This window comes from Acanthaster planci, linkage group LG06 (assembly GCF_054643075.1).
Source record: "Acanthaster planci isolate LZ-2023a linkage group LG06, COTS_SCS, whole genome shotgun sequence".
Lineage (NCBI taxonomy): Eukaryota > Metazoa > Echinodermata > Asteroidea > Valvatida > Acanthasteridae > Acanthaster > Acanthaster planci.
In genome coordinates, this window is record NC_141782.1 from 18024350 (window position 1) to 18040536 (window position 16187).

General features: G+C 44.1%; 2 protein-coding genes across 3 annotated transcripts; one reads left to right on the forward strand and one right to left on the reverse strand.

Moving 5' to 3' along the window:
* The first annotated feature begins 110 nt into the window (after nt 1–110).
* Nucleotides 111–6269, forward strand: LOC110983260 (monocarboxylate transporter 12-like). Its single transcript, XM_022242381.2, has 4 exons — nt 111–910; nt 3160–3300; nt 3738–4571; nt 4790–6269. The coding sequence occupies exons 1-4, from the start codon at nt 691–693 to the stop codon at nt 4900–4902; spliced, it is 1308 nt and encodes a 435-aa protein (XP_022098073.2). The 5' UTR covers nt 111–690; the 3' UTR covers nt 4903–6269.
* Nucleotides 6270–6425: 156 nt separating this feature from the next.
* LOC110983261 (uncharacterized) lies at nt 6426–12340 on the reverse strand. Of its 2 annotated transcripts, none has more exons than XM_022242383.2 (2): nt 12209–12340; nt 6426–9467 (listed from the first exon to the last, which is right to left on the reverse strand). In XM_022242383.2, exon 2 carries the CDS (start codon nt 9415–9417, stop codon nt 8605–8607), a length of 813 nt encoding a protein of 270 aa, XP_022098075.2. In that variant the 5' UTR covers nt 9418–9467; nt 12209–12340; the 3' UTR covers nt 6426–8604. The 2 variants fall into 2 exon arrangements, with proteins under 2 accessions (XP_022098075.2, XP_022098074.2); XM_022242382.2 differs by lacking the exon at nt 12209–12340 and adding an exon at nt 11344–11500.
* Nucleotides 12341–16187: the final 3847 nt, after the last annotated feature.

Here is a 16187-nt window from a genome sequence, read left to right on the forward strand (position 1 = left end):
TAGAGGGTCACAAACTGCGATCGTTACCGAGCCCTAGAAGGCGCTTTCGAGTCTATACCCAGCAAGAAATGAGAACAAGGGGTACCCCCCCCCAACATGTCCAGCCCCTTTACACATTCCAGACTATTGTTACGTAACAATACATTCCCCCCAAGATGTCTGAAAGGAATTCCCCAGATTCCTGCGAGACAATGACCAACACAAAGCGGGGGGGGGGGTTCTCTCCGTCTCATACCTTGCTGCATATGTTCGAGTGGAGCCAAGACTAGCTTGCGTGAGAATTACAGTACAGCATTACGTCACTGAATACGGGACAAAGAATAAAGCATTACACATGTGGGACGTGTATTCATTTCAAGAAATGGGTTTGGGCCTAAATTGACCAAACGCTAGTACTCCATTGGGCAAACCAATGAACGGTAGCAAAATAGCGGGATGTGGCAGGTCACTGAACTCTTTAAGTCGCATAATAGGCCTACCCAGGTACCCTCAGTACGTGCCATTCTTGGGTGCGAGTGACTCTTACCCACCAGCATCAGCTCATCATGCACTGCTGGAAAATTTGATTTGGTCGTTCAACAAAAAAGACTGAATTTTACCTTGGGCATTATCCTCTACTCGTATCAGCGCACTGCTGAAAGCCCTCGCCTGTGGTCCAACGCAAAAGACTATCTTTATAGTGGAACTGAAATGGCCGTTTCCGACGGTAGGGGCGGCGCGTCTGTGATGGCCGACGGAGGAGTGACGGGATGGATAGCTGTCTTGACTTTGTTTACCTTGAACATGAGCGGGATTGGAGTTACCAAAGGATTTGGTGTCCTGTTGCTGACACTGCAGGACCAATTGGCGTCGGCAACGTGGATCCTTGGTTGGATTGCTGCAATGGCTATTGCGACAAGTGGAATTTCAGGTAAAGTATGTCAGTTGTTTTGCCACGGAGATTTGATAGTTGTTGCCAGATGCGGTTCAGGAAAAGGAAATCGGCGGGCCTTGTGCGCTAACATCGGCATAATTATGAAGTTTTACTCGATCACACGTTTTACAGGTTTCTGTGGGTCGCCATTTGGCCCTCAAGACTGAAGAACCATGTTTCTAAAAATATACGGCACGAAACTTGAAGAAATGTTCAGCATGAAGTTTTCACTGACTTCCAGCTCCATGGACTTATTCCTGCCAAGCTTTACAGAGGAATCTGCTGGCCATGGCTCAGCCATTGCTGAACGTTCCTTCTGGCCCCTTTCGTGGACGGAAGACTCGTGTGATAACTTTTGTAAGCCGACAATACACTCCGAACAAAACTCCAAACCATACTTTCCACTTCTGGTTGCAGTGTTGTTACTCCGTGTCGGAGTAGACAGAATCAAGAAACATAAAAACAAACATTAGTTCCTCACGAGTTGAAAAAAGTGCTCGTGGCTTCGCCTCTTGACGCCTTTTGACTTGAGAGTCTTCGCTCCAGTCGCTCTAATACCAGTAAAGCTACGATTGTCACGGCGAAAGGCTACACGTTGGGTCGCACAAGACTGTAATGCATAGTGGCATTCCTAGTCATACTGTTTACTTTATAAGAAGGATCACAATCCGGTGGGGATTGAATCGAGACGGAAATCTACAAGTACATGTATAATGCACGTGTAAGATCAAAAGGCACTTAAAAAAAATGATCTAAATATACATAAATCTGAGCAAATCTTGTCTGCGACAAGAACGTAGGATAAAATCACCATTTGGGGGCACTCTCTGCTTCTCTCACCTAAGTACGTTAAGACGAAACCTAATCCACTCATGTTAATAACATCTGTGTTATGTGTACATATAATGTGATCTCTAAAATGGAGAGTGAAGGAACACATATTCATGTCACGAAACAGCGACCTCCGCAGTGCAAAATCAGCGTAACCATTATGTACGCATGTAACCCGCGAATCGGACTGTGCAGTTGAATAGTGCAGCCACACAGTGCAGCCACACAGTGCAGCCACACAGTGCAGCCACACAGTGCAGCCACACAGTGCAGCCACACAGTGCAGCCACACAGTGCAGCCACACAGTGCAGCCACACAGTGCAGCCACACAGTGCAGCCACACAGTGCAGCCACACAGTGCAGCCACACAGTGCTCGACCAATTACCCACGATCAATAAATCTGCAAATTTTTTTTCAGTGGGCGTCGGCAACCAGCGCGTAGCTCATCTTACCTGTGCAGTTGGGAATGGCCAACAAGCTATCCATTTTTTCGGCGAAAGTGGTTTTAAGCAGAAATGCAACCCTTTCCCAGATGGTAAAGCAAAGTGGACGAATATTCTATCTCCATGGGTATAGAAAAGTGAGCCATTAGGCCACACTTTCAATGATTATTACATAATTGGCTCTGCGTTGGTGAGGTGAATTTTATCATGGAGGAATAAAACTTTCCTCCATGATTTTATCTACTGCCACATTTAACTTTGTTTACATCAGCGCCATCAGGGAGCCGAAGGGGCCCACGGTCCACTGAGCTTCAAAGGAGATAGCTCCTTCAAAGGACAGCACTTATGACACAAAACATGGCGTCATCAGTACAGAAGCCCCAGTGGTGACCAGCATCCTGTCAATGGATGGTGTACCAACATTTCTTGTTTGGGTAAAACCTTATTAATTGAGAGCAAAAGGGAAAGCATGCATCATTTTCTTGTTGTTGACCTGGATTGCATCTGAAACGGTGTGGCATGCTTTCTTGTCTCAGGTTAAGAAACAGTAAAAGAGATGGTTTGAATCAATGATTGAGACTTGATGCAGATAGACACAGTTCGGTGCCAACTTTAAAAAATGGCCGACGGATTACCGCAAGAAGATTATGATGGTAAATTGAAGGGTGATAAGTGAATGACTGTGGTAAGAAATCTGTAATAGTGTCTTAGATAAAAAAAAAGTGTGGCGCTCAGGGTCTGGGTCAGCACTCTTCTCTAGTTTATGTACATGTAATTTTCTTTCGTGGAGAAAATGTACATGCCCAGTGTATAAAAATTATAAGACCACAGACGCATTAATTTTTTTTAACCCGTGGCTACTGAAGTTATTAACATCATCAGAACCACGCTGGATCGCCCGAGGGCCGATTGGGATTCGGAAGCCCTTGCAAATATTCAGGTTTCTATTATACTTTCTATTATATCATAGCTCTGTTTTCAGGAATATTGAAAAGACGATTTGGTGTTGGTGTCGTTGTGACGGTATGTGTTACCAAGATCGGCGTGGGCCTCATCGGTGGATCATTTGCAACAACGACTCTACAGCTGGCATTGTTCTACGTGTTGGCAGGTACGTTGGCAAAATCACTATTATATCAGTACACAGCCTAAGCTGTACGCTGTATAACTCTGTTAAATTTGCACTGTGACAAGTTAGCATATATACGCACACCTTCAAAAGCACTTGTTTTTGGTTGGCCTAAGCACACTCAAATGTGCATCATTTACTGTACAGAGTATGCTAACTTCTCAGTGCAAAGGTCCCCTGCTGGTCAAGAAGGTCTTGTTACTCGTTCAAATGTGACACTGAGCACATGATCAAGGTGTCACTGGAAGGAAGACATTCAGGCCTTTCTGGAGACATAATGCTTACTTAAGAAATCTGCAGTTTTCCTATAAATTATAGTTGGATTTAGGTTTCCTTTATTTTGATACGCCCTGTAATTCCAACGAATCATAACCGATTCAGTGCCAGCATGAATACAAACCAACCTTTTCGTTGCACAGGTCTGGGTATAGGAGTGTCGAACGTTCTTGCAAAGGAAGCCGTCGGTAGAACCTTTAATGAGAACTACGCAACTGCCTTTGGCATAGCCAAGTCTGGTACCTTCGTGGGATTGCTTGTTATGCCGCCACTGACTCAATTTTTCCTGGACACGTACGGATGGCGCGGGACCTTACTGCTCTTGGGCGGGCTGTGCTTTAACACTGTTGCACCTGGTGCCTTCCTTGCCACTTCACCTCAGGCTGCTCTCCATGTATCAGAGGAGGCAGGCTACCGGAGGCTCTCTGACCAGACAGGGCCCATTTCCTCAATGCCTCGGACTAATTTCGGACACTTCTGCTGTACATCAAGAGAAATCCTCCTCAAAGACTTCAATTTAGAGTTGCTCATCGATGCACGCTTCTGGGACCTTGCAGTCGTGAAGTCTAGTACTAAATTTGCTTATGGCATGTGGGTAATTTACTTTGTATCGGCAGCTCAGTCCAACGGGTTTACCGCCACAGAGGCTGGATGGTTTGTATCATTCGGGGGCATTGGTGGTCTGTTGGCCGTTATCGCGCAGGGGCCCCTTAATGACCGCGGAGTGCTATCTTCCTGGAGTCTGACAACCACAACGATGGTCGTGTGTTCTGCATCATACTGCGCAAGTCCCTTGCTGACTTCAAACTGGGCGATGATGACGTCAACCCTTCTGATTGGATTCTGCTTCGGCGTCGTCAGTGTCCAGGTCGACGTATTGATCAGGCAGACGTTCGGTGTCGAGTTGATGGTTGGTGCTTTTGGTTGGGAAAAGCTACTATCTGGAATGTTTAATTTCATGCTGGGATTTCTTCCAGGTATGTTTTCTCGACAAAGTCTCCCTTGAAGTTTGCTTTCTTTGAGACAGAGTAAAAGATGATCAGTTAATACGTAAAGATGAAAACCACCTCATGATCACCATCGAAACAATTATTTTGTGGAGTTCTTCCAAGCATCTCAAGGTCCTTTTTGGAAGATGTTCAGAAACACATTGTATAGCTCTGATCAACCGACCGATATTGTGGTTCATTTACAGGGTTGTTCTACGACATCTTGGGTAGCTACGTTGCCGGCTTCATGGTAGTTAGCGTCGTACAGATTCTACCAGTCACTTTACTGCTCCATTTATGGTATTCTGGGAAGAAATAGAGGCTTTGCGTGGTAGCCATCTTGCAGGGCATTTCTTTTGTTCGACGAGGAAGCCTCCTTTGTGCATATTCTGTTGAACAAAAGCACTGGCCTGCAACAGGCAGCCATGCAAACCGTCTGTAGAAAATCTTTTTCCTTAATTAGTAAGTTAGCATCGCAGTTTCGTTTCCAATGTGATTTTAAAATGACAGTTTTTTTTGGTAGAATGCTGGTGGCAACAGCCATCCCGATCCTCATTCACAGCCTTGCTGGTTCTCATGAACAAGCACGCATGCCCAGAACCACGCGCGCATGCTCCTAACTGACAAAAGGACAGGCATGTATGCTGCCATCGGCGTCTCAAAACTGTTCCATTACACTTGTAGTATGATTTCACAGGGAAGAAATCGGCTTACTCATGAACCGCCCGTCGGTAGCAGCCTACTGTTTATCATTTGTATTGGTGGATCAAGGGCGAGACCATATAGGCCTAATTTATCCCACAAAAGGGGCAATTTATTTTTTAATAAAAGCCGTTTTTGGGGCATTTTCGCATTACTCCTCCCCAGAGCGAGTAAAATGCAGCAAATCTGGCCTCACCGTTCAGAAAAGCAATAAGTTGTACCAGGCCTACATAGAGGAATTTCCACCCCCCCAAGAAAAATTGGTTTTAGATGCGCTGCTGATCGCCTTGTCTCACAGACTGGATTGACGCAGTGTCCAGCTATTGCTAACCCCGTAAGAATTTGATTTTGTAGAAATATTACAAATGTGATTTTTTTTGCTACAAACAGTCGACCCTCATTAATAACAGGTCCTGGGACTTCGCTGATTGTCTTCTTATAACAGGAACCTTGCCTTACCAGGAATGAAAACAAGGAAGAACAAAGGACTGGGATAGAAAAATATCCTTTTATTAAAAGTGCTCTTATTATGGAGGTCCAACTGTATAACGTAGCTTGCCCGTTTGAAAACGCGCAAAATCTCAATGCGCAAGCATGAGCAGACAGGAAGAACAGTTCTCCAAATTTTAGCAATTAGCCTATTTGAAGCATGGCGGACACAACAGGAGGGCGCTATTTGAAGTGGGTAAATTTATTTGGCCAAATTTTACCCACAATTTTACGGGCAATCTAAGTGCGTTGCGCGTAATGCGCACTAAACGCGCTGCCATCCATTGCTTCGCTTCCGTACTTTTCAAAATCACAGTTGTACGCGGAGGACCGGTGGTTAAATTTCACAGACAGGCCGTGTCTGAATCAATTGGCTACGGCCGGAATTTACACACGACTTAATGGGAACTGGCTGCAGTCACTGCCGTAGACTCGTGCGTTATTTCCGGCCGTAGCTAGGTGATTCAAATAGCGCCCTCTTACTGTGTCCGCCATACTTCAAATAGGCTAATGGGCATACTATCTTTGCTAATGAGGTTTCGAGCACCTCTACACAAACGTTGATTAAGCTCTTTCTAAACAACTCCATGGACAAAAGTACATCTCGTGTTGGACATGCGCAAATTGCAGAAACACGCAAAAAGAAACATATACTGACTTCAGAATAACTTGTATATTTTCTTCACATAGTATTCTAACAAATTTTTTTCTCTAACTTGATATAAGATCTGAAGACTGTTTACACACGTATTTATCTTGTTAATTTTACGTTTAAGTTTTAGGGTTTTTATGAGAAGAAACATATTACATGTAACGCCAATGACTCGCACCGACTACACTTGTTTAAAAAATGATGAATGACCAAGTACCTGTACCAAGTCTTGTACACTGCTCCACAACATATCACATTAAAATAAAAATAAATAAACACAGCGCTAACATATCTCTATAAAACAAAAAAATTGGTTTCTAGTTTTATACAAAAATAACTATTTGAACACCTACTACATTTCGCAGCCCATTTCGTTACCGTGACTACTCGTGTACGTAAATAAAAACTTGAAGTTTTAGGACTGCTCAATTGTCTGGGTCTGAGTTTGGTCTTGGTTCTTGCTATATTTACATAGATAGATTTAATTTCGGTAAAATATATGAAAGTGGCATGGGCTTTTTAGAGGTGAAGACCTTCATCAATGACCCGTTTAAATATTTCATACAGTGTGGCGTGCAATGTCTTCTATTAAACTCTGTATTATGGTTCACAATTCCAGAGACATTTTTGACATAAAAATTTCATTTAATTCATCTCTGGTGGATAATTTAACAGTTAAAAATAAGATCTCAAAATTGTTTGAAGTAAGCACTTCTGGCATACTTTAGCTCTCATTTTCTGTTCTAAACCCATGATTTAACATTTCTCTGACAAAAGTATGGCCCGTATCCCTCCAAGTGTGCGTGTAATTCTTAAGCAATGCACTTAAAGAATATCTAAGGCCATTCGGTCTCAGACCTGAGATTTGGAGAACCTTGTTTTACATGAGATCAGACTCAACAAACACACACATGATAACAGTCTATGTGTAAGAGGTTGTGGAAACCCTGTGGTTATAATGTTGACAATATCCAAGGGCTCTTCTCTGATAATTTCATTTTGGCGGTAGGTGAAAGCCCCTTTGGAAGGCATCAAGACAAAGCACATCAGTATCCGAAGGACTTCATTCACGTCTCAGAAACTGTGCGGCTTTCAAACATACTTTTTTAAAAACTATGTGTGCACTGAACTAACTATAGTGCTCTATGAAGTATGAAGGCACATGATGACACTTTTCTCATCGGGCCAAAGACGATGAACGAAGCGCCTCTTGTAAAATGAAGAATTTTGGAATTTCAGTTTTGTTTTGTACCCAACAGATGCAGAGATTTCTGTATACATGTACACACACATACCTGACACACCAGCAGAGTTGTAGCCAAGAATCACCACAACACCAGACACGAGACCAGTCGCAAGTAACAGGCTGAACACTGACAAAAGGAATACTTTTGTTGCGGTTGATTTGAATGTCTGGTGACTGGAATTCCGACTGGAGGCCTTGTGTTGGTCTTGTGGTGGCTCCAAGAGGTCTTGACCACAACACTTCACCATAAGGTGAGTTTGAGCGTTGATTACTCGTCGACTGCTGGTGGATTTTCTCTAGCAACCTGCACTCTAAATACATGTATATCCCGGGTACCATCAACAACCGGTTGACAAATACATGAAGTATCCAAACCAAAAATCAAAATATGTATAAACAACTATCCCTACTTAGGCTACAATTTTCCCAATGCACAAGTATAAAGTGACGTGGCACTGATAGTTCTTGGCCTAAACACACAGCACATTACACAACACGATCTCTACACCTGACAGGAGCTTACCTGTAATGAGAACTACCTGTGCTACAGATTCACCTATATGTACAGGGTTCCACCTGTCTGTCGCTGTCAGCGATTACTTACAAAACGTCGCTGTAATCTTAAGGAATCTGGAGAGGAAACTACATTTGGTACTGCACTAAAGAGCATGAGTGCAAAAAGATTAGGCATGAAGTTTGAATCATAAACTTTGGCAAGGCTACAATTTGCCTGTTGGAACCCTGCGAAGGGCACGACCAACATGTATTCAGAGAAATAAATGAAAATTTCAGTTGGGGTTTAAACAAAACTTAAACCTGATCAATCAATTTACGTATAAGGGCTACATGTCGACACTGACACCAGCAACAGACACAATCTGAAACTTGATGCACCTGCTTTTTTGTGCTAAAGGCGTTGGACATCACATAGGCTATGCAAGCTGGAGTCGTCTAGCGTAAAGCTTTTTGTAAAACGGTCTTGCCTCTTCCATCAAGTCCAACAGCGGCTTGGGAAAGTCGCTGAGATCCGGGGGGTTAGGGTTGGGTGGGATCCAGCCGGTGCTCTTGAGGGCATTCTCATAGGCCCCGTTCGCTTGGTTGAAGGCCAGCAATGACTTCGGGATGTTCCAGGGAATTTCTGTGATGGGATCCCATTTCAGGAGCGAGTCCCTGAAGGGTAGATCCACGGCCTGGCAATACACCCGCAGCATCCCCTCCGGGTTACGCCGGAGGTCATCTGCATCCAGCACCACTGCATGCTGCTGGAGGGTGCCCTCTACGTGTTCCACCAGCTCCGCCAGTTCCCTGTAGCCTTGCGTCTTGCCCAGTGCCAGCTGCGTCATCTGCAGGAACTGGTCGGTGGACAGGCCACCCCGCAGGCCCATCTTGTAGCTGGACAGCACCGTCTGGGCCGGCTCCCGGATGAGGAATGTGTGGCAGAAGCCAACCGGCAGCCTTTCGTACTTCCCATCTAGTGAGAGGGCGTGATCCTTCATGAAGACCAAGTCGCGCTTAGGATAAGATGCTTCCAGCTGACACCTGACCGCGTCAAACGTCAGGTGTTCCTCCAAGGGTACCGGAATTGGAGTGGCCATCTTCTTCTCAGGCCCAAAGGCAAAGGCTCCTCCATACATCTCAAAGAAGACCTCTACACTGCCGTAGTTGGCGAAACTCATCACCATGGCTGTGGACAGGGACCTCGGATGGGTCCACAAGGCCAGGCGTTTGGGCTTCATATCGGCCATATTGCTAGCTGGGCTGACAGCTGTTCTGTCCAGGTGCCTCTTCTGACCAACTGTTGGCAAACAAACACAAAGGCTGGGCACTGGGAAAGAGAAACTTTGTTCATTGGTGCTCACAAAATATACAATTCAACCATGTTATGTTAACAGTGGTGTCACCCACTAAAATCACCCAACATTCAGATGCATCATGCAGGTGATTATAACTTATGCACCTCCGTTTGCACAAATCAGGCAGAGTCCTTGGCAGGACAACTGAATGACTGTGCGACCTAAATACCAAGGTACACGTAGACTGGTATCTGGGCCATATTTGCAATCCACAATATCCAGACCAGGCTCAAGTCAGCAATTTCAAGGTTTGACAATACCTCTCCTCCGCAGTTCATTTTCAAGTGTTTTCAAAGTGATCCAAAGTGCAAATTTGATTGCCAGGGAGCTTTGGTAGTTATGTGCAATGAAAGCTGTGGAATTTCCGTTGTTGGTGCGTACATTGGTGTGCTAAATAGCTGAGGGGCCTAGAGTATGGTTTGGTAAAGTGGGTCACTGCATGCATTAAGTGAAGCCAAGTTACATGTATGCTCGTGACATCGAATCAATTGGGGCTGGCATGGATAGAGTTACTGGATTTCTAAAATGATACTAAGGCCCAACCCGGTCGGAGTAACTCCGGATCTGCAAACTGCTATTTTAACATATGGATATGGTTGGGTGATAGTAAGGCTGTGCTGAATAACCGAATATTCGATTGATTATGGAATGTTTGAAGATTATTTTTGAATTTGAATATTCGAATGCAAATTTCATGAAAAGGGAGGGAGAATTTTCTTTTGTTTTAAATGAGAAAAATTGCAGTATGGAGGCTTGCTCCAGGAAGATTCAAATGAAAAGCGACAGAAACCTTACAATGATGCATTATTCATTAACCCTAACCCCCTTGGTGTATGTAAAATCATATTGTAATCAGAGGATTTGGGACTGTTAGGGTTAAAAAATTTAAAGGAATACACACTTTCAACAGGAAAAGAAGTAGTATTTATCACTTAAATCTTGCTAAATCATGGCTGGAGATACTCATAGACTGGCAAGCGATTACAGTGATTATAATGTACAACTGTGTGCGTTGTTGCAACTGATTTTGTATATGGTTTGTTCCTCAACAAACTGCCAGTTGGTACAACCGAATATTTGGATATTCGAAGGTTGAAGGTCAGCTATTTGGATACTAAATTATTCGAATTGACTCAGCCCTAGGTGATAGTACCATGATAGTACTAACGTCCGTGACCATACAGTGGCCAGGGCCCTTTCTGGCCACTGGGAGAACCAATCAGACTTGACAATAGGTGGCAAAATATGGGACCTGGCGAATTATATGGTCACAGACGTTATTGCCTGACGATGTCCCAACAAACACTTTACCTCTATGGGCCTACATGTATATACGCCTAGGCCTGGCTGGCCCCAGACTGGGGGCCAGTCTACTGGACTCCCTTCGTATCCTTGGCCCCACAACGGTCAATCCAAAAAGGATACGGAGGAGTGAAGTAGACTGGCCCCCAGTCTTGGGCTCGGCCCAGGCACACCATTACATGCCTATGCATGAAATGCCGCCAATCAATGCATGAAATGCCGCCACTCAAGTTTGGAAAGGGTTCAACTTCTAATACATGGCAACTCTGTGCACAAGCCTAACGACACTGGTCCGACAAATTCTCAGTACTGTCTAAGTAAATGCTTCTATATTTTCCCTGCTGAATTTGACTCTTCGGAACACTCTCTGAGGCGTCACGACTGTGCAAAGGCCTAAGGCCTTTGGCATTCACGAATTCACTGTCACGAAAATGGGTGATAATGATGAGAACTCTTCACCCAATTTTCGCCAAATTTACCACTGGAAATTGGCCTCAAACTTTGAAAAATCCTTACTGTTATTGATTCGACAGTGAATTCCCCCCGACCGGGCAAAGATTTTGCAATCTTCTTGCGTGGTATTGTGAGACTGGGTCCGTATATACAGGCAGCTGTTGCGTCGCCTTGACTGCTACGCTGCACGGCCGGCCCGCCGCGCGCTACGTGCGCTATTTTAGGCCTAAACGTAAATGGCGCCATCTATCGCTCAACTATCACACAATGTCGGACGGGGTCGGTCAATCCGCTACTACCGTGAAAAACCATGTCAGAAAGGCTGGACTAGTCCCAGTTTGTCCAGGACTGGAAAGACAATGCAATTTGGTGGGTAACCGAGAACTAATAGCTAAAAAAGGTTTTCCTTCACAGTGCATTTGTTTAGAATGACCAGAAAAAAGTCCCAGCGAATCCGAACGGCCATTTTGAATTTATGCAAATTAGATCTATTTCCGCAACTCGGATTTGCTTGGACTTTTTTTCTGGTCATTGTGGGTACACAGCATAAATGCGTTCTGAAGAAAAACCTTTGATTGCGATTAGTTCTAGGTTGAATGCTGATTTTCTTGGACTATATTGTAATAGGGACCGGTAGCTAGTTGTAGTTTAAAGTATGCGATTAGCGCTGTCAATTTGGTGGCTGAATGTTTTAATTTTTGTCAAACTGATAGCAAACTTTAACATGAATCACGTCCCAGCAGTGAGGCGGATGAAACACAAGTGGTAATTTATTTTTTCAATAAATATCATAGATAAATTATTTCACGGCAACTTATTTCAAACCAGTGCGTATTTTGTTAAATGATAAATAAATAAGCCATTTACGGTGAAGTTATTTTCAATAACGAAGAAGAAAAGGCAAAATATATATAGTATCAGCACCTACCTCATTTGTAAATCGAAGGTAGACGGAAAAGGAGGCCACGTAGAACGACGTGCCAGGGTGTCCTGATGGGCACGTGCCCCCAGAAATTCCCGGTGTTCCCCGCCCACTAAAAAAAGCGGGTAATTGGATATTAACAAGGCTAACAAAAACTTGCCCCCCAAAAACAACACCACTGAAAGCTGGTGCCCCTCATAAGATGACGGTGCCCCCGGCCCCTTGTGCCCCCTCACTAGTAAAATCCCAGCTACTACGTACGTCACTGCATGCAGGACGCATAAGGGTACGTACTGTACACTTTCTGAGCATAATATATGCATATGACGCAAGTCGTTCTGTGTAGCTTCTTTTCCCGTCTACCGTAAATTGAGCGAGCTTCGTTACCATTAACATAAAACCGGCAGAATGCTGTCGGTTTCATTACACGCCACCGGTCCCTAGTACGTTCGGAGGACATCTGTATGACGTTTGGAAACTACGTAAAGGACGGGAACCAGTCCACAGAAAGTCTTAAAGAGGATGCCATTCGTGTTATCTCTAGTCTTGCCTGTAAAAGTCACTGACTTACATACTAATAATCCTCGAAGGAATGAATTTACCATTGAACTAGTTCATAACAACAGAAATTATACATATCATCTCATAGAACACTTGTTGCAGGCCTAGGGCCTATGTAAATACATGCTCCAGTAATTGCGACGGTATCTGAAGATGATAATAGCATTTCTAGGTCTCCGGAAGGGAGTTAAATCCGTACTATTGTCAACATTTTTGCCATACAAAATCGATGAAAACGAAAACGAGTGGATAGACCTCTGAAAAGGTGTCTAGGTGAGTGACCACTGGTGGTTTAACCTTCCGAACTCCGAGATTTAAATTCACGTCACATCGCACATCCCAAAGTAATGGACTCAGAACTGTTGACATGACATTTCGGATTCTTTGATCGATTCTGTTCTAGCGTCCTTCTTCGCTTGTATCGTATATACGCCACCACAGCCACAATGGGCCGCAGTATGTCAAGCGTCTGGTTTCCATATCGAGATAAGAAACGCAGAGAGCAACGCAATCAAGAGGCAAACTGCAACCCAGACATACGGAAACACGCCAAACGGAAGTATCGCCGATAACCAAGTTATGACGCAAACCAGCCCCAGACGGATCGGCAAACAACGGTTGAGTTTGTCGACTGTCTACGTTGAGTCGCTGAGTCGGCCTATGCAAACACGCATATCGTCATGACGGGCGTACGAGGGCCATCCATTTTGTCCCTTTTCTCCTTATTACAAGCATATTCAGCCCCAATCGTCAACAAAATAGCTGACCATTAACAAATTACATCAAGCTATAGAGCATCAGTTTGGCTTCAACCGGCGACATTCCCACCTAAAAAGGTATTTTTTGGCGTTTGAATTTCCAAGTTTCGGACGCCATTTTGTTTATTTATTTATTTTTTGGGGGGTGGAATGACGTGGCGCTGCGTCTCTTCTGGGAATATCTGCGTCTCGTGCGGACCGTTTGCGTTACAAACGACCATATGGAAACCAGGCTAATTTACCTCTGCTCGGAATGCTAGACGAGTAGTATTCATCGGTTGTCACTTTTGTCATTACCTCCGTTTTCATGGCGTTTGCGTCATCACCCGAGCTTCTTTTGCAAGGATTGATTATTCACGGCGCTGTAAGTACATGACTAGTATTTTCCAGCAAACCTGCGTATGTGGCCGGTTTGTTTATCTGAAACTCCGGTAGTAGCATGTCGCCATTTCCTGTCTTAATTTCCTTTCTCCGAATTCTTGGCTTCGGACGTTTTCCCAATGGGCGCGTAATTTACACGGGCAGCTTAACTTGGTGATGTCGTAGAAGTGAAGTCGTATACACCCACCGGCTAGGCCTAACCACGCCCATTGTCTGGGCGATATTTTAAATGTCTTAAAGTCAAAATACCTAAACTAATATTGCGATCAGTGATCAGTGATCTGTCGTTGGTTCACTGACTCACGGCTCGAACCAGCTTTAGGATCACTGATCGCGATCCAGATCCGCGTGAAACACACAGGTCCTTTAACTCGCGGACCATCATTTATCACTAGAGTAGCCTATCACATTCCAAGTGGTATGCCTTTCTGTGGTCATTGGTTTGTTCGGGTTTCACTTCCTAGTAATAATGACGGGACACCAGGCCCACACAACACCAGATCTCGAGAGTATGTTCTGAGTGGCGCAGTTTGTTTGTGGCAAAGAGATTCAATGCCACACGGGCAGCTGGCGGCATTTGTCTTCGTTGGCTCGCCTTGCTCAACCGAGCCTTTTGCGCGTTAAATTTAAATAAAAATCTGGTACACCGAGTTATCTGATTACACATAAACATAACAATTTGATTTCTCCAGACTTCATACACTGTTGCTATTCCTCGTTTTCGGGGCAAGCTTTTGCATAGCGACCGCCATCTCTGGAATGGACTGGTTCCTTTGTGCGCTTCCTGTCCATTGAAAACAGTGTATAGGTGCAAGGCATCTCACGAGGTATATAGCACTAGTGTCTTTAGTATGGAGAGTTCAAAATGTTATGTCTACGTGAATTTAAAGAACTCGGTGTACCAGATTTTATTTAAATTTAACTCGCAAAAGGGATCAAAACAAAACGTAAGGCCGGGGGGATTGGAAGCCGTGTCTTGGTTGCAAATATTTGTTTACACAACACGCAGGGGAAAGCTGACTTCAATAAAGGCTATAATAGTGGGCGGGGTCGGGGGTTATTCAAAGGGGGAAAGGGCGTGGGAGCTAATGGGGACAACGTCTTAGAAACACCCCAGGTATAATTTGAACCCAAATTTAGTAATCTGATTTGCAACAGTCACAAGCAACTGACGTTTCTATCAGTGACCCCTCTTATCTTTTACTAAATTCCAGACGAATTTCTCATCATGTGAAACTCAAACTGTTTGAGAAATCGCTAATCCTGAATCAAAGGTTCTGATATAGGCCCTACAAGCCATTTTGAGACATCTCCTATTTACCTCTGACACATGGAAATGCTAATGAAAGAAAAGTGTGAATTCCATGATCACCCTACTCAGAAGGTTTTCTATTTTTTATTGTCCTTTAGAGACGTCCGTACGCGAAGTGAGCTTGTGCTACTCTCCGCCAACAGCTGTCTCCCGTGCAATGAAGCAATGACCTGCCTCCTGAAATTGTGCCGCCAAAATCGCAGAGATTGTGATTGGAGAGCTGTGGTGATAACGGGCTGTTTCCATCATGAAAAATAGCCAGACAGTCTATTGCCAAGATTAAAGAAACGTGATCCCACGACGGAGGTTACTTCAGTTCGGGTTGTGTTGGCCAATAAATTCCAAATCCGGCTGTTCAGTCTCTTATACCTTAAGCCCGATAAGTCTAATACGTAGCGCCCAGGTAAAATTGCAATTATCGTTTAATTTTGCTGAACTGCCATTTCATCAGAGTTACTTGTAATTGCAGGACCATGAGTACATGTGTATTGTTTTGTACTTTGTCATCTGAAAAGATTATGCTACTGCAACTGGAGTTGTCGCATTAATTAAACCAGTCGATGTTCGCTCAAGCTAGTTCCGACTTTTGCCGGGAAAATGAGCTTAACTGAAGTAAACGCTGAATATTTCTCCGAACTTAAAAAAATGAAACACTAGAGCTTTACAATCGAACCGACGTCAGATGCAGCTGTCTAGCCTTCTTATACTTTAAGCCCGAAAAGTCTAAAACATAGCACCCAGGCAAAAATGTGATTTACCGAACCGCCATTTCATAAAACTTACTCGTAATTGCCGGATTATGAGTGGGCATTGTTCTGTATATTGTTTTACTTTGTCATTTAAAAAAGATTATTTTACTGCAATCGGGGATTTCGCATTAATTAAACTTGGTCTATGTACGCTCCAGCTATAGCTCCGACTTTAGCCAGGCAAATTACCTTTAAAAACTGGAGTAGGCCTATGCTTAATAGTT